Below are 22,903 nucleotides of genomic sequence, written 5' to 3' on the forward strand. Positions count from 1 at the left end.
TAAAAATCTTACACTTTTTTCGCACACAGCCTTACCTTCGAAAGTTATAGTTAATTAAAAAAATCAAGGAATAAATCAGCTTTACCCCTTAGCTTAATTTCCTTGTAAAATAGAAAGGCTGCTCAACTTTTCTATTTAAAAACTCACCCCCCTTTTATTGATTAAAGCATCACAAATAAGAATAATAAAAGCTTAAAAATTAACTAGTTAGCTCTTTTTAGGAATAAATTATGTGCTTCTATCTAAATTATTTTCTAAATAAGAAAAATATAAATTTGTTTAATAAAACTGAATATCTTTCTTACTGATATACCACTTTGTATGGAAATAAATTCAAATATTTAGTAAGAACAATAATTAATTTAGAAATCAAGTCTTTCCTTAAAATCTTTTGTTTATATGAAGGTTTTGCTTTGAAACTTTATAAACCACTTATTTATAAAAGACTTTTGATGTTTCTGATTAATTATTTTATTTTTAACATACACCTGGTAGTCCCAATTCAATTTTTATGAAGTTCTTTATTTCCAAAAAATAAAAAGAATGCATCCATTTAGTTTGCTAAAGTAAATTAGATTATTTATATAAGTAAGTTCCTACCAAAAAAATTTGCTTTTTAGTTACAATAATAATTGAATAAAGTGATAACCTGATGGTGAGAACTGTTCATTAATCAATAACATTCTATTGTTGGAAGCAAAAAAATATTAAATTACTTTGAAACTAAGTTGATTGAAATAAAATAAATAATAATGTATTTTGCAGAAAGTGAGTAGTTATTACATTAAATACATAAATAAATAACAATAAAATGAGATTATTCATATTTAGTATTTAAAAACATCTATTTTAACATTTAATTGATAATAAAAATCGCACTATATTAACCAATGATTTAACAAATTTTGTAATTTGATAAGCAAGGACCCCTCACCTTTATAAAGTATAAAAAAATACTTTGTTAAAAGAATTACATTTATTTATTATTAAGTTGGTGATTTTATTGTAGGTCAATATTTATTTAATGAGGGGGCCAACCTTTTTACTTGGATGCAAATTATGAAACTTTAAATAGCTTTAATAGAAAAATTAATATAATAGCTAACTAACTAAATTGGTGAATGCGTTAGAAATTGTCTGATAGAATTAAGTTTATATTCTCTATTCTATTTATTATAAATTAATAAACAAATCTAATATAATCAGATTTGATAAAGTAGAACATTTTTTGTATTTTAAAACTAAAAAAGATTAGAATTTCTTAATTATAAATCAAACTATAGAATAACCCAGAACACACATGCTTTCTATTTCATAGACAACAATTTTTTTAATCTTGTAGATGTTATCAACTTTTTCTATTTCATCTATTCAAGAGAACATATAAGGAAAAAAATAGAAGCAATTTCGAACTTGCAGCCCAAAGGAGGGAATAAATAATCAAAATATACATTAATTGAATTAAAAACAAAGAAATAGCATTCATTAATACCGCGCTCTTGTTTGGAAAATGGTTTTTAAGAATAATATAAATTATTATTTCTTGAAATTAACATTTAAAGTTGAAAAAATAAATGAATTTTGTTTTGATATAAAAGATTGATTTACTATTTTATTAATTTTTCAAATAATTTCAATTAAATTTTCTTTACTTTTTGCAATATTAATGAAATCGACAAAACAAAGGGATTATATATATAAGAATTAACAAATAAAAGAATTATCCATTGGTTATCTTGCAGATTGATTTTATTTAATTTTTTTACAATATTAATTAAAGTATTTTGCTTTTAAGCAAAGCTTTTTATATTTACAAAAAATATATCAATGTATTTATCATTCCTTTTTTCCTTATTGCCTTTTCCACTATTTTTAATTCAGGAGTTTTCAAATTTGCATTAAAAACTAGTAAGGGTTACTAATTTTTTTATTTGTTAGCTGTTTTTATAAAAGCTCATTTTACTAATATTCATTTTTTTAAGGAAATATTAAAAAGATTATTTTTTTTTTGTAGGACATTAGTTTTCTGATAAATTGATTGATATTTATTTATTGAATACTTAAAAAGAAATTTGTTTTTATTATATTTAAAACTTCTCCTGATCATAATTTATTTTAAATTTTTTTATGATATTTATTGGGAGAAACATTAATTTTTTTGATTTTGATTATTTCAACCAACTAATCAATCAATCAATCATTAAATGACAAAATAAATAAGTAAATAAATGTCTCTCTGTCCTTCCAATAACACATTTTTTTTCAGATTGTAAATAGACTATCAGGAAGATTAAAACTGTTCAAATGCTTGTATTGTTTCTTGAGATTTTGAATACTCTTTTCCTACGATTGGGAGGCTTCAACAATTTCTTGCCTGAAAGCCTTTAGTTTCTCTAGAAGTTGCTTTTTTGTTTGACTTTTTGATTTTAATAAAGATTACTCTAGAAATAAAAGGTTTATTTCAATTTAGTAATTTAGTTTTTCATTTAGTATTTCGTAATACCTTTTCTCTAACTTCTCCCTCTCATTGCTATGATAATGCTAATAGGGCTTTATTTTCTTACTTTTATCATCTAGAATTGCACATCCAATCAATTTATGATAGTTGAATAGATTTGGATCATTAAATTTAATACTTTGCCTATATGTTGATTCCTAATCTTTTCGATTATCACCATCAGAACTTTATTTTGAGGGTGAGAAACCATCTCTATTCTAAATATTACTATTTATATTCTTTCTATTTTTAGGTTTGTTATTTTTACTTTATGACTGCTATATTTGTAAGAAACCTCCTGGTATTCCTAATCTTTGTAGGAAATTTTATTATAGTTTTTCTTTTAGATCTTGATTTATTTATTCGTTAGAAATGGCTTCAATCGGTTATTATTTTTAACTGTCAAATTATTCTGCTTAAATTTGTGACTTTTATGTTGCAACATCTTATTGGTTTAGTCTTTTTTGCGCCAATTTGCTTAAATCTAATTTTAAGTCTTCTTTCTTGACTGTAAAATTAATTTAGTTTGGAAGAAATTCATAATCAAGGTTTTCTTGCTCTTATTCTCTTGCTTTCTATCCTAAGTTTTTTTTATCACTTAAATCTTTATTATTGTCCTATATCTACTTCTACTATTACTCATTTTCATTCCAAATCTAATACTAATCTTCAGCTTTATGCTACATTTATTAAGAACTTTACTTAGGATACCCTTATTTCTGTCCTTCATCAATATAATTATTGTGAGGGTCCTATGTAAGAATCAGGTTTTCTGATTAATCCTGATTTAAATTATATTAAGAATTCCTTTTTTATCTTTCCTAAACGATTTCATCTAAGGTTTACTTTTTACCACTAAGCTCAGTGCTATTAATCTTGTAAATGGCCTAATTAGTGTCTTAGTATGTGTACTCCCTTTACTGCTTTTAGTTTAGATTGATATGATTATTATTCAAAGAGCTTCCATTACCATTAACTGTACTAAACTATTTTTAATGTAAAAAATTACTTACATGCAAAATAAAAGATCAATTTACATGGTCCTAGTTCTTTTAAATATTTTTTGTATTCGATTCGTTAATAATATTATTGTTTACATTTAAAACTTTCTCATTTTCAAAAGGTTGATTTGTATTCAGCGGTACTGAATTACAATTCAAATCATAGCTGTACCGCTTGCTTCTCTCTACAGAGTTCATACTGCTCTTTGCAGCTGGTATCCTTCTCTCATTTTCTTAATTATTGAGAGACTCTTTAAAAAGCTTTTATTACATTTACTCCCTCTTAAAAAAGCTTTGACCATCTGCTTTCTTATTATTGTTGATGATATTTAATGGGTAAATCTCATTTTCACTTGGTAATCTTAACGAACTGTTTTCAGCTAAATTAGCTTATTTATATTTGTTGTATAAGTTAAATCTATCTTCAGTATCAATTAGTTGTTATTGTGAATTTTGAATGTTTGCTTGTTACTGCACTGATAATGACCTTTTACTCTTGCTTGTCTAACCTCCTTACAAAAATTAATTTCTTTGACTCTTCTTGAAATTTCTGATCTAGGCAGAAAGATCCTCTACGTCATTTTCAAATCTTGAATAATTTTATTAATTTGCATCCTTACTGCCTAATACTTAATCTTAATTATATCTATTATTTGGAGTCGCTATATTACCATAAGCATAGGTTGCATTTTTCTTTTAGGTAGAGTGAATAATATCTTGGCTCGATTCACCCTTTAAATAATTACTATGGTTAGATTCTTAATCATCTTCTCTTTTTTTATATTTATTAATGGTTAAAAATTGTTTGGCTATTACAGCAATTATAAAAAAAAATTTAGATGGATTTGTGTAAATTCTCTTTTTTATAGCTATTAGCTTTATTTATTTTAAAAGAATTTGGTATTGTAATAATTAAAGAGTAAGTTTATTTAATAAGTAATAGGCATTAATTAAAACAATAAATTTAAGTTAGATGATAATACTATTAAGCTAATTCCTGGAAATTAATTTAAATTATTAAATTTGTTATTTATTTTATACTTTGCATTATTCTTAGCTGAATTATTTTTAACCAAAATAATTGATTGTATTTATTTGATGCATAAAAACTTAACCAGCCTTGATAGAAGTTAGTGATAATAAATATTTTAGGTAATAACCAATAAATATTTGAAGTGGCTTGTTAGTAAGTAAGTTAATAATTAATTGCCCTACTCTTAAAATATAAATAAATAGACGAATAATTATCCTAAAATTTTGAATTACTTTCGCTTTTTATTATTTAAGGAAGGTAAGAAGAATCCATCACCACTTATCACTGACTTTTCTTCATTTTAAGCGTTTTATGCTTTCTATTGTTAATTAAAACCTTTATTAGACTCTTTATGTGTCATTTTTTCATCATCACTGTTTTAATTAATCTAGCTTTACTTTGACTCTTCTAAAAGCTATCTATAAAGTATTTCATTTTACTTTTGTGTGAGAATACTATTTTATTGCTATACTTACTTTAGCAAATATTACTAATTATTTTCTTTATCAACAAATTAGTTTTTCAGAAGCAGCATATCTAGTTCCTGGCTTTTTCCTTTATTTCTTGTGGAATGTAAATTTAGAACTCCTAAATCCATTGTTTATCTTGCAGCATCTATGCTACTCCGATTAATGTTTTAATCATCTAAAATCATGCTTTGTCCATGTATATGATCTATAAAAGTTATATTTTGAATAAACTTTAATTATTAGTTTAATAAATAAAATTTCAGCGTAAGAATATTTAAAACTAAATAATAAAGTTACTTACTAATATAAAAAACTGTCAAATTAAATAAATTTTAGATGGATGTAAATTAAAAAAAACTAATAAAAATGAAATAGAAACTGACTGATCTTTTTGATAAAACTATTAGTTTTAAAAGGTAATTTATAATAATAAATATCAAAATATTATATAAGATTGATAAAAACAAGCTTTTAGAGTTATGTATAAGTTAAAAATACTAATCACTGGATAATGAAATAGTAATTATCAATTATTTTACTATTTTATCATTTAAATACTCAAAATAAAATTGTATGGCTTGCTTAGGATTTTATTTAGTTTTTTCAAATACCTATAAATGATAAAAACTATTGACAGAGTAACTGAAATCAGTGTTTGAAAATTAATTAACCAAATTATTACTTTCAAATCCCTTACCTAAAAATAAAAAAATTTAACTTACAAAATCAAAATTAAAAGACAATTCGCAAGAATTTAATTAATTAATTAACTTTAACTCTCAATTTTTGACTTGATTTATTATCTGGATTTTTAATAATTAAATGGAAAAAGTTATTTCATTTTTAAAATTGTAAGCTAAAAAAGGTTAAAATCAGTAATATCTAACATTATTTGAAAGATACAATTTAAATTATTAGTAACTCACTTAAATAACCTCAATCAAATCATAAGAATAATTATTTTGAATTTATTATTTTTACCTTATTTGAAATTCTAGAAACTAAAAGTTAGCATATTAATAATTAATTTATTTGATGTTTTAACTTAGATATCATAAAAATATAATAAAATAAATAAATTATGATATTAAAGTGTTTTTATTAAATAAATGCTGCAAATTATTTATATAATATTTAACATTCTTTAAAAAATTTTTTACAAAGAAGTTATCGAATCTAATAAACTTAATCTTTGTGATAGGTTATTTATATTTTAGATAAAACTCACAAAATATTTAATTATTTTATTTTTCGTATAAAATGATTTTTTAAGTATTTATTTATTTTATTGTATGTTTATTTATTTATTTTTCTTGCTAAATGAATGAAATAATCTTAAGCTTAACTATTAAATTTATAAAAGCTATTTACCTTGCTTATTGATGATTTATGATTGCTGAGATCTTGGAGAGTAAATTTTAGTGATTTCTTCTAAGCTGCTTTTTAATTATTCGTTATTTCGCCTTCTCAGTATTCCAATTTATTTAGTTTTATTATTATTGCTTTGCAAAGGTGTTTCATCAATTTTTTATTATTCTTTAGCTGCTTATATTCTTTTAGACCAGGCATCAGTGGTTAGACATTCTTATTGGAAATCAAGCTGAACGCTACCTGCTCTTGTATTTGCTGCTGTTTCGTATCTTTTACTATACTTTGAATTAGAAATTTATTTTTAATCTAAAATATTTGATCCTACAGAGCTCCTCATATTCATTCTAACATCTGGAGTTGCAAATCTTGCGAATATTTCTTTTTCTCTTTCTCTCTTCTCTATTTCTTCATATGTTTTTTTTTTCATTGTGATGCGTTTTAAATGATTAACTTTTTTATGCAAGATACTATTTATTCTACCAGCGCTTGTTTCATATCCTTAGATATCGTTCAGTACTTTACTTGGTATAGAAAAAGGCTCTGCTTGATGATTACTGCTATTCCAAAACCCTTTTACTTTAGAATTGCTTTATTACATCCCTTATCTAGTTTATCTTAATAGATGGTCAATTTTTTGTTTCTGATCTTTTAAAATGTGGATAATATCACTCATATATATATTCTCAGGATCTTTTTATCCCTCTTAGATTTAACTTTTCTTCATTTCTTATGCTCTTTTTTATGCTTACAACTATCTTGGTGCTAAAATATCTTTTTCCAAATAGTTTATAAGCACTGAAAAAATTTAATAATAACAGCCCTTTCTTGCTATAAAAAAGCTACTTTTAACAGATAAATTTTCAATGTTTTTTATGATTATAAATAACCACTAATTAATTAAATATAATTATATTGACAGATAAAATGAAGTTGAAATTCTTAAAGAATATCTTAAAAATCAAATGAGAAAAAATTACATTATTGATCAAAAAAAACTAGTAACTTAAATATTTATAATTTTAAATTTTATAAAATATTAAACACATTTTAAATTTGGGTATATCAATTCATTTTTTTAATTAAAATATTCTTTATCTAATAAAAAGTCATTTCTTATTCAAATTTGATTAATCTAAAGTTTTAAATAAAACATTTATACAATCAAAATGTTTTTAAGTAATTTAATATAATTAATATTTTAATTCAAAAGAAATCTCACAAATAGAAAAGGTATTTTTTAAAAATTCAACAATAAAAAAAAATATAAAAAGACAATTAAAAATTTTTATTTTTTTTGAGTTTTAGATTTTTAATTCATTTATTGATTCACCTAAATAAATAAATGAATTATTTTTAATTGTATTTTTGTAAATAATATTTTACCTATTATGAAGAGCTTCAATATTTTATTTAAAGACTCAAATAAAAAAATAATATAATTTGAAAATTAGTATATTTCTTAATTTAAAAAAAAATAATTTCTTTTCATAGAAGAATTTTTTAGAAGACAATTTTCTTATATTTGTTGAATATATTTAGTTGTTATTTTTAATAAAAAGTAATTGCAAATAATTGGTTATTGATTATAATATATTATATTTATTCTACTAGTTTAGTTTGTAAATATTTAGAATTTAATTGATGTATCAGTTATAAATTGCTTTAAAATAGAATTTGTTTACTATTTTTGTGAGTTCAGAAATTAGATATAACTGAATTTTCATTAAAATTGTTTTCATTGTTGTTTGTTTAATCTTCTTAGTAATTGATTTTTTAAAAAATTTAGTTGCTTTGATTTTATTATGGATTGAGATTGTTATATTTTCTTTCGCTTAATAAAATATTTGAAAATGATTTTTTATATGATTACAGCAAATAAGGTTATTCTGGTTCTTATTGATTGTTTAAAATATTCATCGAACCCATATTGCTTGATTTAATCTGTGAATCTTTCATTGAAGAATCTTAGCATGCTACATAGTTTTCGCCATTGAAAGAGTCATTTTCATTTTTATGTTTTTAATTTTATTTAGATTCTGTGATTGTTTATACTTTTTAGATAGGGAATTTATATAATTGTTATTCGTTTTATCTTAATTCACTTAATGAGGATTAAACATCAGTTTTACTGTTTGGTGATAATTAGTTATTACTAAAATGATCTTTTGGTATATTAGATAGCTCTAAATCGAAAGAGTTAGTAATAAACTTTTTATTAAGAGGATTTTATATTTAAGATTAGCCATTTGATTTTTCTCTATTTTGGCTTAAGTTGTTGGCAAAACTTTACTAATTATTATAATTTCTAAAACTTGAGAATAGATTTATTTGTGTTATTGTTTTAGATTCAATTTAATTTTTATTTTTAGTGGCAAAAGAGGCTTCGTTTTCTTAGTCAGACTAAGTAACTACAATTCTATCTAACTTAAACTAAAGGGATTGCTTTGGACTTAGATTATTATTTTTAGATGGACTAGTTTGCTAGTATTGGCTTTTAAATTGATTCATCATATTTGAAATGAACTTACTTTTATTTTTCTATTCCTTAATACTCAAAAGGAAAATATTTCTGTCTTCTGGAGGGAGTTTTAGCAGCTGAAGTAATGCTAATCTTACTTTTTCATAAAGGAGTGGTTTCTTCTTTTTGTTAAGATACAACTTTAAATCAAAGTTTAATCTAAAGAATGGTATTATATTCAAACAATGCAAAAATGACTCAAAGATACATCTGACGCATTTGTTTTTTTCTATTACTGTAATCATTTTGTCTGTTATTTTGTTCACTTGCTCTTGCATAACAAGTAGCAAGATATAAGTAATTATTAACCAATTTATGAATAAAAATAAAACATAATAAAATATACTCAAGCCATTTGTTTCTTCTTCAGAGTATATACCTATTGCTAGCAAAAAGCTTATACAAATTATATGGTTAGAATATATTTCTAAGTTGTTAAATTATGAATTCTTGAAAGGTTATTAGATTCTCAGTAAATAGCTATAGCCCTCAGAAATTAAAATGAGTAGAAGAATTTTAAGAGTTTAATTAGAGTTGAAAATACTAGCTATGAGTATAAATAATAACCTTTCAGACATCCTAACAAATTCCCAGTAGTAGCTTCTTGTTTTATAGTTGATAGATAAGAATGCATATTAACAACTTTCTAATTAAAATGAGTAATCATTAAATCTTTTGTCTTTCATGAAACGTGTTAATTTAGCAAAAAGCATCAAAGGAATCAAGAATCCTAAGAAAATTATTATAGCAGATAAAACAGTTATATATTCCGGATTACTCCTACACTCTAAACTGGTATTAGCTTAATTATATTTCTTATTATCATAAGTTTTGCAAGTAATTAATTGGATTGCTTGAAAAACAAACTCAGGTTAAAAATAAGTAAAAAAGAAAATTACTCCAGCCTTAAGATCACTGATATTAAATTTCTCTCTCTTATATAAGCTCAGTACCTTTAATGACAAGGCAAGGAAGAAAAAGTGTAAAACTGGAACAAATAAGGATATGAAATAATTATAGTAAATATAATGTATCTGGAAAAAGTATTCAGGGAGCAGACAGTTTATGTTCATAGTTGAATTGGTAGCAGGATTTCCAAAATAAAATGATATTTCAGGTAAAAAGTTTGGAATTTTAATTTCAATAGTACGAATGATGCTTATAAGCTAAAAGTATGTCATTAAAATTTTAATAAGAATATTCTAGCTTTAAAGTTAATCTACTTCTCTTATTCTCTTAAACTTCAAAATTTTCATGAATTTTACAAGGATCTATATAATTTTTTAGATACAAAAATGTTTATATATTAATTTATTTTTGTGTTCATTTAATTAAATTTTTTTTGAATAGTTAGTTTATAAAGTATTTAACTTATAATTTAATGATATTGTTGTCTGCGTTTAGTTTGCAAAAGCATAGATTTTATTTAATTTTTAAGTAAAAATATACTGCTGCTTCTCATAAAATTAAACTGGATTTAATTAACTTTAAAAATATTTTTTTTTTTTAATTAAATTTATATTTTCTGATTATAGGGTAGTAGTAGTAGTTAATTAATAAGGACTAAAGGTAATTAAAAAAAATATTTATAATTTTTAAATAAACTTGATTTGCTTATTTTCCTAACATTTTAAAATGCATTTATTCAATTATGAGCATTTTTCATTTTTCTCAGTTAAAGCACATTAGTGCAACAATTTTAGAATAATTAAACAATAAAAATGAAAAAATTCTAAAGTAAATGAAAATTTATAATGATAAAATTTAAAAGTTTATAATTACTTGTGCTTTAAGATAATTGGAAATTGAATAAATTGCTCTTACTGTGAAGTATACTGATATAAAAAGTACTCCTAAAACCATAATTAGGCTTATAAAATCAAATTTACAAATTTTGCATAAAGTTTTTCCTAAACGAGAATAGCTTCCAAAACCTCTGGAATTGAACAAATCACACTCTTAACATAATGGACCAATATAGCCTATTTCACATAATTCGTTACCGACTGTTTATCCACCTTTGCAACCTTCGAAACCTGAGGAACATTGTAATATTGTGTAGGTTTAATTGGATTCTCTCCAGTAACCTTACTTGATAATTAATTCTTAATTTGCCTTACAGTTTGCTCCTATTTGACATTGATCACATACTTCTTTATTCCTAGAATAAGATAAATCAGGACATACTTAGCATTTACTGATATTTGGGTTTAACTGTGAAATTTGATTGTTTGTTATTATCTCATATTTTGTGCATCCACGAAAGCGAATGTTAATAATGAATTTGTAATCTTCAAATTGAATGTTTCCACTTTATTCTACTATTTATTTCTTTTTTATTATAGGAGAAGTTATCATCAAGTAAACTTCTGTATTTTCTTATCCGTATAATTCTATATTAGAGAAATAAATTGAGTTTGATTCTTCGTTGTATGAAGAAAATAGATTGCCTCTTATAAAATAATTAACTTATGAATTTGAATCAGAGACTTTTACTGAATTTTTTTTATCCTAACTCATCGAAATCTCTAAAATTTCCTTTTGCTTTGGAAGGAAAGAATTATTAACAGTTTGATACTCACCATTAAAGTCTTAATATTATAAAATTGCCTCAACTTTTGGCAATTGTAAGCCAGATCCATGAATTAGAGTATACTCTCCGCTTTTAGATACAAAAATTTCTTCTCCAGTTTCTGTAGTTAACTTGACACTTAAGCGAGAAGGCATTGAAAATATTTCATTACCCATGTTAGCTTTGTTATTCTCGAATATGTTATCCTTAAACTTAATAGGATTGAGATAATAAGAAGTAAAATAAATTGCTCCACTAATGTATGCTTCATTTTACACAAATTTATTTTATTCTATGTTAATCACTGATTTGATTTCATTAATAGAACCTTCAAGACTCATTGCACCTCCGTATTTTTGAACTACGTTCTTTTAAAAATGATTTTTTCTTATATTAATATTTACTTGTTACAGAATATCGCTATAATATAAGTAAATAGCTGCACCATAGCCAGAAGTTAATAAATTGTTAAAGGAGCAGTCTTATATTATTAAATTCTCCTTAGGATTTTATACAAAGAGGGCTGTACCATTTTAATTTGTTAAAATAAAATTGGAAAAGTTAGAATTCTTTAATGATAAAGATCCCTTCTACGAATTAATTACTCTCCCTTAACATTTCGAAGCTGATGGCTAGATACTACAAGTAGCTATTAGGGTATCGATTAAGCAATCTGAATTAAGGCAATTAACAAATGCAAATGATGAGTCAGTTTCTTAGTAGATTTACATTTAATTATTTTAAACTTCATCTGAATTCAAATTAGTTAAGGCTATATTATTTAATTAGGCTAATTAAGAATTTTAAATTAATAGTAAACCTCCATTCACATTTGTATTTAAGTTATATACTTTTAGGCCATTTATATTGACAGTACTTGATAGTGTGGTTAAAAGATTTGCTGATTGGACTTCATTAGGAATATTTAAATATTTGTTATTTATTATTATAGATCCTTACAGCTCAATATCTATGAGATTCGTGACTCCTTAAGATGAATAAATTATAGATGATCCATAAAATGTGAATCGATCAAATAAAGAGGCTAAAGAAATTTCAGTATTTTATTGGGTTATCCTTGAATTTATGGAGAAACAATTAAAGAGATTTCTCATTAAAAATGTCTTTTTATCATTGATTAATTTAATGGTGCTTACTATCAAGTTAAAAGAGTCAGAGTATAAAAAATAAGAAGGCTATGGTATTTCGTTACGCATTTTCACATTTCCAATAGAATAAAATTCAATTTTTGTTATTTTTATTGAGTTCTCGTTTTTAGAGCTAGATTCAAAGTACAAGTGAGCTTTAGTTAATTTTTGCTGATTTCCAAGCCATTAGTTTTAGAAAAGACTGTCAGAAATGCTAATGTTTGTGGGAGAACTTATAGAAGAAACGAATAAAGACGTTCCAGTTTAGCTGGCGTAAAGATTGGTAAACTAGCTTTTTTCAACACTTATTAAAAGGAAATTGTTATTAGGTTAGATAGAAATAGCACCTTAATATGAAATTGCATTTGAAAAGGAGTTATTAACAATTCTTACTTATTGAACTTAAAGCTACATAAATGCTCCTCTCAAGCTACTTTTATCAAACTAGGCCAATATTTATGTTTAACTTAAAGAAGAATCAACTATGTCACCAATATACTGCTGAAAAGTTGTGTTTTCAGAAATGAAAGATTAGACATTTAAAAAGAGATCTCCAATTACACCATTAGCCAAATAGTTGTGAAAGGTGCAGTTAGTAATTGTAATATTACTGATTGAGTTTTCTATTGAGATAGTGAGAGAAGATTTCTTTTATGTGTTTTAGTTGACTGCTAAACTATTTTTTGTAAATGTGGTATTCTGTAGAGTGATAATAGTTGGTGATTTTTCAGCTTTAATTTAAAATAAGCCTATTTGAATGTAGGATTACTCAGTGTCTAATATGTTGTTATTAAAAATACTATCTATGATAGAAATACTTGAGATTTAATTATTTTGATTTTAGATTGAAGTAAATAATGAGTCATGAAAAGAGCAATGTTTCACTGTTAAATTTTAAAACAAAGCTGCTCCACTCTCCTCTATCTGTACAACAATAATTCCATTTGTATTCATTCCTAGGATTAATGAGTCAAATAATTGTATACTATCAATCTCTTACAAAAGCATCACATTTTAAGAGTAGGTTAGATCAGAGTTTTAAGTATTTAAATAATTACTATTAATAAAATAAATGCCTTTGATGGTTAAATATTATATTTTATTGAAATTTCCTATTCCTACAAAACTTTCATCAGTAATATTTATATAATTCATTATCACAGAGCTGAGTTTTGTGAATTCAAAGTAGTAGTTATTACCAGTACCATAAGGTATTAAGTTTCCTTAGTTGTTGTAAAAATTAATTTTATTCATTTAAACTGAATACTAAGATGTTGAAATTAATTAAACAAGAGACATTTTAAAGAATATAACATTAGAATTGACATACTTCTCAAATTTATTTCCACTTACCTCAATATTTGATACGCTTATCTGAATTTTATTTTAATCGTTAGTTGATGGAATGTTCTAAAATAGGCAGATGTCGCAAAATTGATTATCTATAAATTGAATATTTGAAGCTAATAAATTTTGAAAAGGAATCAAACTAAACTTAGTTCTTTGAGTCTCTGTTTTTTAACAAGTGTTTATTTTAGTGAATAATATTTAATCTAAAATAAAATAGCTATTAACAGACTCAAAGAGACTTTCTTGATTAATAATATTAGAAAATATCAAATTTTTTAAAATAACTTGATTACAGGAGTAAAAACTGAAAAAAGGTCCAGTGTTTAGATCAACATTATTTATATTTGATATTTATTAATTCTCTAAGCTAAAAATATTTACATTATTGACTTTTATTTTTATAATAGTATTCATTTAATTAATACTCTCTAATTATTGTTGACTTAAATCAATTAGATTTATTATCAAAACAAAGTTTTTTAAGTATATTGATCCACTATTTTATATAGTTAAAGTATTTGAAGAACACTATGGACACATTACTTAAATATCAGTCAAGTCAGCATATTCCCAACTATTAATAGTGAAATTAAATTATTAAGGGCTATTAACTTTGATATTTATTTTCTGTTTTGATAAACCAGTTGAAGATGTTCCATCCCATGGTAAGAAGTTGATGTGTGTTTAATCATGAACCCAATCAAAAATGTAATGACTCATCTCAAATTCTTTACTTGTATCTATATAAATGTTCAGAGTGATGCTTTTAAAATTTATTATACCTTATTTGTATAGCTATGTTTTCAGATATAGTTATATAATATTCATGTCTGTTAAATAAGGATTTTGAATAGTTCCCTACCCACTATCTAAAAATTTAGGATTAACATATAGCTGTGGTTATACTATTGGCCATTTTGCTCTTTCATACTTTTAATTAAGAAAAGAAAAGTTAGGATCAAACTTAAAATAGGAGTTTATTTCACAAGTCAAACAGTTTTAAGGATTTTCAAAGCATTTAGAGAGATCTATATAATTGATTTGTATATTAGCTGCCCAAATCAATTTTTTAGAGTTTGGATTAATTTCAATAGAATTAATTACACAGCAATCTTAAGAGTTAAAATATTAAAAAACTGAGATTATTGATCCATCTAAAGGTCGTAAATCGAACACATTAACTTCCATAGTTGAATAAGCTACTATCAAAATATCTTAGTTAGTGACTACAAAAAGAATAACCTTAGACTAAAATGAAGTAAAAGTTGTTATCTTTTAATCGCTGTCATTATAGATTATTATCTAGGTATCACATCCTACAAATATTCTCTTTCTATGCACAGCTAAATCATAATTTCCTGTGCAACCATCAATTCTTACTTATTTAACTAGGGTGTAATCGTCCAAAGACCAAAACTATAAGCTTGGATCTATGTTTTTACAAACTAAATATCCTTAAGAAAAATATGGAGTGCACTTTGAATACTAAGTCAAACCTTTTCCATATTCTATTGCCTTGGTTTAATTTAATTTATAAAAAGACTAAACTACACCATTTTTTAGCTTGTAGCACTCTTTGTTATGATATTAAAAGTATTGGTAAGAAGCCTAATTATCAACTGTCTATCCATTTTGATTTACGCTCACCTCTAAAACACTATAGAAAACACAAACATTAAGTGAATCTTTATATGTAAAAGCTGAGATTATATCATACGGATTTAAATATTTTGCTGGAGAATCAGGAGGATTCATATAAGAAATTAAATTATATGTGTCTGTAATGTTTTAGCTCAACGAAATCTGCTGATAAATGTAAAAGCCTGCGTTAAAAAAAAAGCCATCCTACATCTCAGAAAAATTATCGTAAACCCAATTCATTTTTTTAATATAGGTGTCATAAGCTAATTTGTATGTGCTGTTTGGATCTTGCAATATTCTTCTCAAAGAAAATTGCTTTTTTTCTATTAATCGAGGATACTTTATTCTTGCTATTTCTGTCTGATTCCAATCTCTAATTTAATATCCTTTTTAATTGTCATTAGCTTGAATGAAATACTCTGAATTACTTCCTAAAAAATAAACACCTATATCCAAATTCCAAGGCCAATGACTAATTGTTTTAGCCATTCTGCATTGAGGATCTATTACTCCATCTCCATCAAAATCGCACTACGCATCATCACTTTCTAGAAATTCATATTAATAATGCTCGTATTCACTAATAGAATGACCTCTATGTGTTCCTTCATCAAACAAAAAGAACTCCATATCCTTCCTCCATCTTCTATACTTCCATTATTCCTGAGTTTTAAACGAAAAAGAGGGTTAACCTGTAATAGGATCTGTATTATTTTATATTTTTAATACAGTAGCTCCATTATATAAAATATTTTGATTGTCAGTTTTTCCAAGAAAACCAATCACAAAGTAATCGTTTCCACGAGTAATACAGTAAAGATTTAGAAACTTAATATCTTAACCTTATGATATTTGGTATGTAGGTTCTTAGTACTAGCCATTATATTAATATTGAGTTTGTCCTTACGAATCTTTGTAAATAGTACCAAGCTAAATTATATTTGTTAAATTGCTTGTTATTAAAAAATTTGCTTGCTTGAAAGAACAAACCAAGTTATTTGTGTTAGGATTTTACACATTTCCTAAAAGAAATGCAATTATTTTATTTCCATTATTTCTGTCAAAAAGTATTAATTTACCACTAATAAAGACAGTAAAATCTTTAAGAAATACAAGCGAGGACCATTCAGGTCCTTTGATATTTTAATACTCATAAGGTAATGTCTCTGCTATCTTCCTTTAATAGATATCATATAAAAAGGGATTTCCTTTATCCCTGGAAATAAGAAGTAGACTATCACTATCTTCTACATCTTCAATATAAACTCCACCAATATTGTATTCGTCAATAACATTAAAACTTTGAGGGTGAATTTCTAAGATCTTATGCAGTCCCAAAGCTAATAATTTTCTTTTTTTTTTGCAATAAAGCATCTTTGTGATCTGTATATCTATGTCAAACATCTTTAGCATATGATTGTTGCTCATATCCCAAATCATCACATTATTAATTGGTTAAGATGTACCTGGCTAACTTCCTCCTCTTAAAAGCCGAATAGTCGAGTTATGAATCTAAACACCTTCAATAATCCATGTCCTTGACTTGTATGGATTTAATATCTAAATTTAGGGACACTCTATTGAGAGGATTTGTTAAATTTAAACAAAAAATAACCAAATATTTACTAAAAAAAACATATTGTTTATTATTATGTTATTTATCCTAAATTCACTTTTAACTTGTTTTAAAGGATTAGTTTTTATTGATTGATTGCTATTAGATTATTAGATGTGAAATTAATTGTATTGAAAGTAAAGAAAATTAATTATTCAAGTTAAAAAACTTCTAAATTAAAATACAAGCTAATTGCCTAATATTTTGTCCTTGAAATAAAATCTAAATTAATATAATCCTCGAGTTTCTTGATTTACCTTACAATAAGTAACAGCATCTTAACTGAGCTTTAGTATATATTTAATCTTCAGATTTATATTTATTTATGTTATAGTCTTTAATTAATTCGCTAATTCCCACTCACTTTCATTTATACTTTTACTATAATTTAAAATAAAAAATATTGTTTGCCATTTATCATTAATCCTAAATTAAAATATTTCCAACTCTGCTTGCATTTTGAGATATTTCATATAATTTTTAAACCTTTTAATTAATTTTCTTCATCTTGTAGCATATTTGCTTTTACCACTCTATTTTTATCAGATTTTAACAAGTTTATATATAATGCCTCTTCTCAAATTTACACATTTTCGAAAATAAAAATTCTAGTTAATGGAAAATAAATTTAATTGAGTAAATCAAATTTTCAATATTATAAATGCCTTTTAAATTAATATTTTATATACTCAAATTACTAGCTTTTTATTAGGTTTTTTAGTTTGTAAATTAATTTTTAAATCAAAAATAAATATATTTTAAAAAAGTTTTTTACATCCGATTTTAAAGAAAGAATATTTAACTATTTACCTTGTTATATATCTTCCAATAAAAAGTATAATAAAATTTGAAAAGGTCCATTAGATATGTATTTATTTATTTTCTTTAACATTCAATATTAATCAATCGCCTATTTTCATTTTTTAGATACCAAAAATAGTAAATTCTATGATGGATAAATAAAATAATACGATTTCAGATAATTACATTATTTTTTAATAAATGAATTTGATTTATTATTATATAAATCAAAAGTAATAATATCTTGAATAATGAAATAATAAAGAACTAAAAAGCTCATAGTTAAATAGCTTTATTATAGATTTAAATATTTATTTAAATCATATTATTTTATTAAATTTTGTATTTAATGTATTTTATTTTTAGCATTTTCCTTTAAGTATTTATTTTCTCCTTAATCAGTCTTACACTCTTACTGATAAATATATAGTTTTTTTCAAAACAAAATTTAATATAGATTTCTAAATACAAATACTAGAACTAGACTAATAGACAAAAACTCTCATTTATTTAAGATCATCAATTCAAACTTTAACACCAAGCATTAACTAATATAATCGAAATGCGAAATGATAAAAAATATAAATTAAATTGATATTTATTTAAAAAGAAGTCATCTAGCTCTTTCATATTACAATCTATTTTCCCTATAAAAGTAATAAGAAGTTGTAATTTATTAAAATTAAATTTACCAAAGATAAATAAGCTGGTTCCAATAGCATTAAGTTTTGTGTATTCTATAGTCTTTAACAACAAATCTTAGCTAGGTTACTGTGTGTATAATAAAAAACAAACAAAAGTATTCATACATTTTATAAAATATGATTTAATAGTTCTAAGAAAGTACAATAATTTTTAATAAAATCTAACAAAAAAAGTGAAAATAAATAAGGAGGGTAGTACTGTTTTTGATTGTTTTTTTTAAACTACATAGCCTTTTATTTACTAATATTTTTCATATCCTCATAGTTGTTAGAGCTTTTTAAATTGTTAATATCAGTATCTAAAAATAATGATTTGCTCAATATAATATACCAATAAATTTCATTTTTGACACAAATAAAAAAAAGATCTTTATTTAACTAATATTTTTTACTTAATAAATTTTTTTGCTAGCTTACTCAATTTTTAAAAATATTAATTAAAGTATTTAAAATTAAATTATTTTGCTTCTATTGAAGAAATCAATAAAAAGTTTTTGGTAAGACATTCATTTTTTATAATTTTAAAAAAAGTAAATAAAAATTGCAGTCTATAAATATGTGTTTTTCATTGAAGTAGAATTTTATATAAAAAAAAACTATATTCAGAAACATTTCAAAATTGAAAAGAAATCAAGTAAATTTTATCAATAACTAACTTATGATAAAAGAATGTTTATATCATAAAATTATAAAAAAGGAGATTATGATTTTAGTATATGAATTATCTTACACTAATACAATAGAGCAGTATTTGTTTTAGTTGATATTTTGGTATCATATAACTAGAAATATACTCAAATTTATTATTTGGACGATGATGCAATTTAAAAATATCCTAAAAATTAATTTACTGTTAACAGTCTTGTTTTCAATTAATTATTTTTATAATTACTTCAATAATTCTAAAATACTAATTTTAGTAGAATTACTTAAATAATTTATATAATCTAAATGACGGAATTTTTTTTGAATTCTATAATATATAATAAGATTCTGAATTTATTATTGAAATTATTTACATTAATTTATTTATGTATTATAGTTTTCAAATTTTTTGGTATGTACTAATTGTATAAAAGAATAAATAATCTTTGATAAATTTAATTAAATTTACTTCTATTTCAAAAGAAGAATCGTTCAACCAGCTGTCATTAATTTATTCAACCTAAATTAAGAAAGAGTATAAGGATAGTAGAAAATTTTACATCTTTTATTAGCTTTTTTATCATACATAATATTTCTTGATTATTATCTTTCTCTTTAATTCATCATATAATAACTATTTATATACATAAGTATTATCTCAAATAAAAGCAAACTTTTTTTAGAGTTTTCATTTTTAACTTAATTATAAAGATGTTATTAATTAAGCCTTTATTGGCTTGAGCTTTTTTTCGTCCATCTTTAACTTTGATTTAATTCTATGTAAACTCTTCGCTTAATGAGTAAATACTACCAACTTATTTAAAAAATTTTTTTAGATTAAAATATCTTCCAAAAAATGAAAAATTTTATAAACTTAAGCAAAGTTTTGATTAACAAATATATTATAAAAAATTGAACTTAAGTCAATATTAATAACATATTGAAAGCATATTTTAGCAAAATCTCTAAGAAAACTAACTATTTGTGTGGAAATGTTTATAATAACTCTTCTAGTTAATTAATATTAACTTAAGTTTCATTGATTAAGACAAAGTTGAATAAAATATTAAATTAATTAAATTTTTTCTAATAGATGAAAAATTGATTGATTGAATATCAGTCCCTAACAAACAAATAGTTCAACAAAATACTTCATAAAATTTTATCAAGAAAATTATCATAAACACTTTAAAAAATTAAAAATAATATGAATTCAAAATCAAAATATTTATTTTAAACATATAAATTTTTATTCGATTTTATAAATAAGTAAAAAAATTCAAGCAACTTCGAAATTAAATTAAAAATTTTTTCGATTAATAAATAATAAAAAAATAACCAACCAACTAAAATAAAACTTAATTATAACTGATAAGAGAATTAACAAATAAAAGTGTATTAATTAATAAAATAAATTTAAGTAATGGTCACCATAAATTATAAAATGAAAATCAAACTAAATATTTTGTTGATATTTGTTGTTTATTATTGCATATGGCGGAAAAAAATAAGTACTAAATTAAAATTTGTAAATTTGAAATAAATATGTAAGTAAGGAATATGTCACTTACTAGTAAAATAATAGTTCTTTCCAAGAATCGCTTTGATTTATTTTTGATTAAAAATATTAATTAGAATAAATATTGACATGTGTATTTTATTTGTTTAACTTTTTTAATTTGGGATTTTAATTTTTTTTACATATTATTGTAATTAAATTTCTTTTGTTTTGGTAATTAAATTTTAGATGATTTGGTAATTAAATTTCTTATATAAAAATATTAAACACCTATTTGAATTCTAGTAATTTATTAGTCAGACTTAAATAGAAACTACCTTTTTTCAATTTTTCAAATAATGTATCATCACATAAAAACCTTGATTTAAAAATAAGGCCAATTAGCTGAAATAATTTAATAATAAATAAACAAAATTAACAATCAATAAAAATCGACAATCAAATCTTCTAATTTTTCATAAAGAATATTTATCACCCCCCTCATAAAAAATGGTTATGACAACTTTCAAAGTTAATTTGTTGCTGGTAGTCCTTCTCTTCGAAGGTGTTGGCACTGGTATCATCTTTAAGTAGCAGCAAAGAAGTGTTGTAAATGGAGTTCAGTTTAATCACCCGTTTATGCAGACGATGCTCATGTTTATAGGTGAAGCTCTTTGCTATTTAATTTATCGTTTGCAAAAAAAATACTAAGCAGCTGACTTTGAACATGAATTAAAAATAGCTAAAGAAAAGGGTCTCAATCTTAATCCAAGTAAGTGGATTTTCTGCATTCCTACACTTTGTGATTTCACTGCCTCTACAATTCAATTTTTTGCTATGTCTTAAATGCCTCTATCAATTTATTATATGATCAGAGGTGGTAACATAGTCATTACTGCTGTTTTCTCTGTTATTTTTTTGAAGAAATAGCTATTTAGGTAGCATGTCTTAGGTCTCTTTTTGGCTGTCTCTGGTTTTATCACTATCGGTATCACTTCTATTTTAGTTAGCTAAGATGGTCTTGATCCTAACTAATTACTACTTGGTATTATTTTGCTTGTCATTTCCTTCTTCTTCTCATCAGGATAATCTGTATTGGAAGAAAAGCTTTTCAAAACCATTTACTTGCATCCAAACTAATTGGTAGGTTATGAAGGATCTGTTGGAATCATAATTACTTGGATAGCATTGAATATTTTCTCTTATATACCTTGCCCTTAATCCATGGCTGATGACTGTCCCAACGGTATGATGGAAGACGTTCCATAATTCTTCAAAACTGTCTTCACTTTTGAAGGACCTTATTAACCAACACTCTTCTTTATGATTATTCTAGGTATAATTGCTATTGCTATCTTAAATGGTCTCGCTTTTTATGCCACTAAATATGCATCAGCTCTATCAAGATCTATGATTTCTCAAGTTTCTCCTTTTGTTGTTTGGATGTTCACAATCGCTATTGGCTGGGATAAGTTTAGAGTTGGGTAATTCTGTGGTTACATAATAGTTGTCTTTGGCTGTCTAATTTATTACGAAGTTATAGTTATTCCTTTCTTTGGATTTAACCGTAACTTAAAAGCCAATTTCCATAATTTAGCTCACCATGTGGCCTCTACTGCTGAAGTTAAACCTGCTGCTGAAGTAGACTAAGAAATTGCCCTTAATCAAGTAGTCCCTTCAATATAAAATTAAAACTCTGAATAGCCTATGAATACTGCTGCTGCTAGTTGAGAATTTAAAGTTTTGAATTTTTGAAGACTTCTTAATAATTAATAGTTTCTTTTTCTCTAAAAATAAAATAAAATTCATATTAAATTAAAAAATTCTTACTTTAAAATATATTAAAATAATTAATTTTACTACTTAAATTCCACTTGTTTGTTTTTATGTAAATAAATAAATATTTATGTCTTTTTTCATTAAATAATTGATTAACTAAAGAACAAAATTTAACTTTTTACTAATAGATATTTAATCAAAATCACTATCAAAAATATTTAAAAAAAAACAATATTTTATATATTTATTTTTTTACTGTA

At 23.8% G+C, this 22,903-nt stretch overlaps 3 protein-coding genes across 3 annotated transcripts; 1 reads left to right on the forward strand and 2 right to left on the reverse strand. All coding sequences in view use genetic code 6, as the record gives it.

Annotated features, from left to right (window-relative positions):
* Positions 1-2,262: 2,262 nt before the first annotated feature.
* On the reverse strand, positions 2,263-7,270 carry TTHERM_00711870 (hypothetical protein; the record flags this gene model as incomplete). Its single annotated transcript, XM_001025847.2, has 4 exons — positions 6,373-7,270; positions 4,765-5,206; positions 3,535-4,270; positions 2,263-3,483 (listed from the first exon to the last, which is right to left on the reverse strand). Exons 1-4 carry the CDS (start codon positions 7,094-7,096, stop codon positions 2,263-2,265), a joined length of 3,123 nt encoding a protein of 1,040 aa, XP_001025847.2. The 5' UTR covers positions 7,097-7,270.
* Positions 7,271-8,067: 797 nt separating this feature from the next.
* Positions 8,068-17,239, reverse strand: TTHERM_00711880 (transmembrane protein, putative; the record flags this gene model as incomplete). The annotated part of the gene is made up of 2 exons (XM_001025848.2): positions 8,068-10,161; positions 10,673-17,239. 2 exons carry the CDS (start codon positions 17,237-17,239, stop codon positions 8,068-8,070), a joined length of 8,661 nt encoding a protein of 2,886 aa, XP_001025848.2.
* Positions 17,240-21,374: 4,135 nt separating this feature from the next.
* On the forward strand, positions 21,375-22,595 carry TTHERM_00711900 (nucleotide-sugar transporter; the record flags this gene model as incomplete). Its single annotated transcript, XM_001025850.1, has 1 exon — positions 21,375-22,595. One exon carries the CDS (start codon positions 21,375-21,377, stop codon positions 22,593-22,595), a length of 1,221 nt encoding a protein of 406 aa, XP_001025850.1.
* Positions 22,596-22,903: the final 308 nt, after the last annotated feature.

The sequence above is a fragment of the Tetrahymena thermophila genome, assembly GCF_000189635.1.
Source record: "Tetrahymena thermophila SB210 genomic scaffold scf_8254104, whole genome shotgun sequence".
NCBI classification, from domain to species: Eukaryota; Ciliophora; class Oligohymenophorea; order Hymenostomatida; family Tetrahymenidae; genus Tetrahymena; species Tetrahymena thermophila.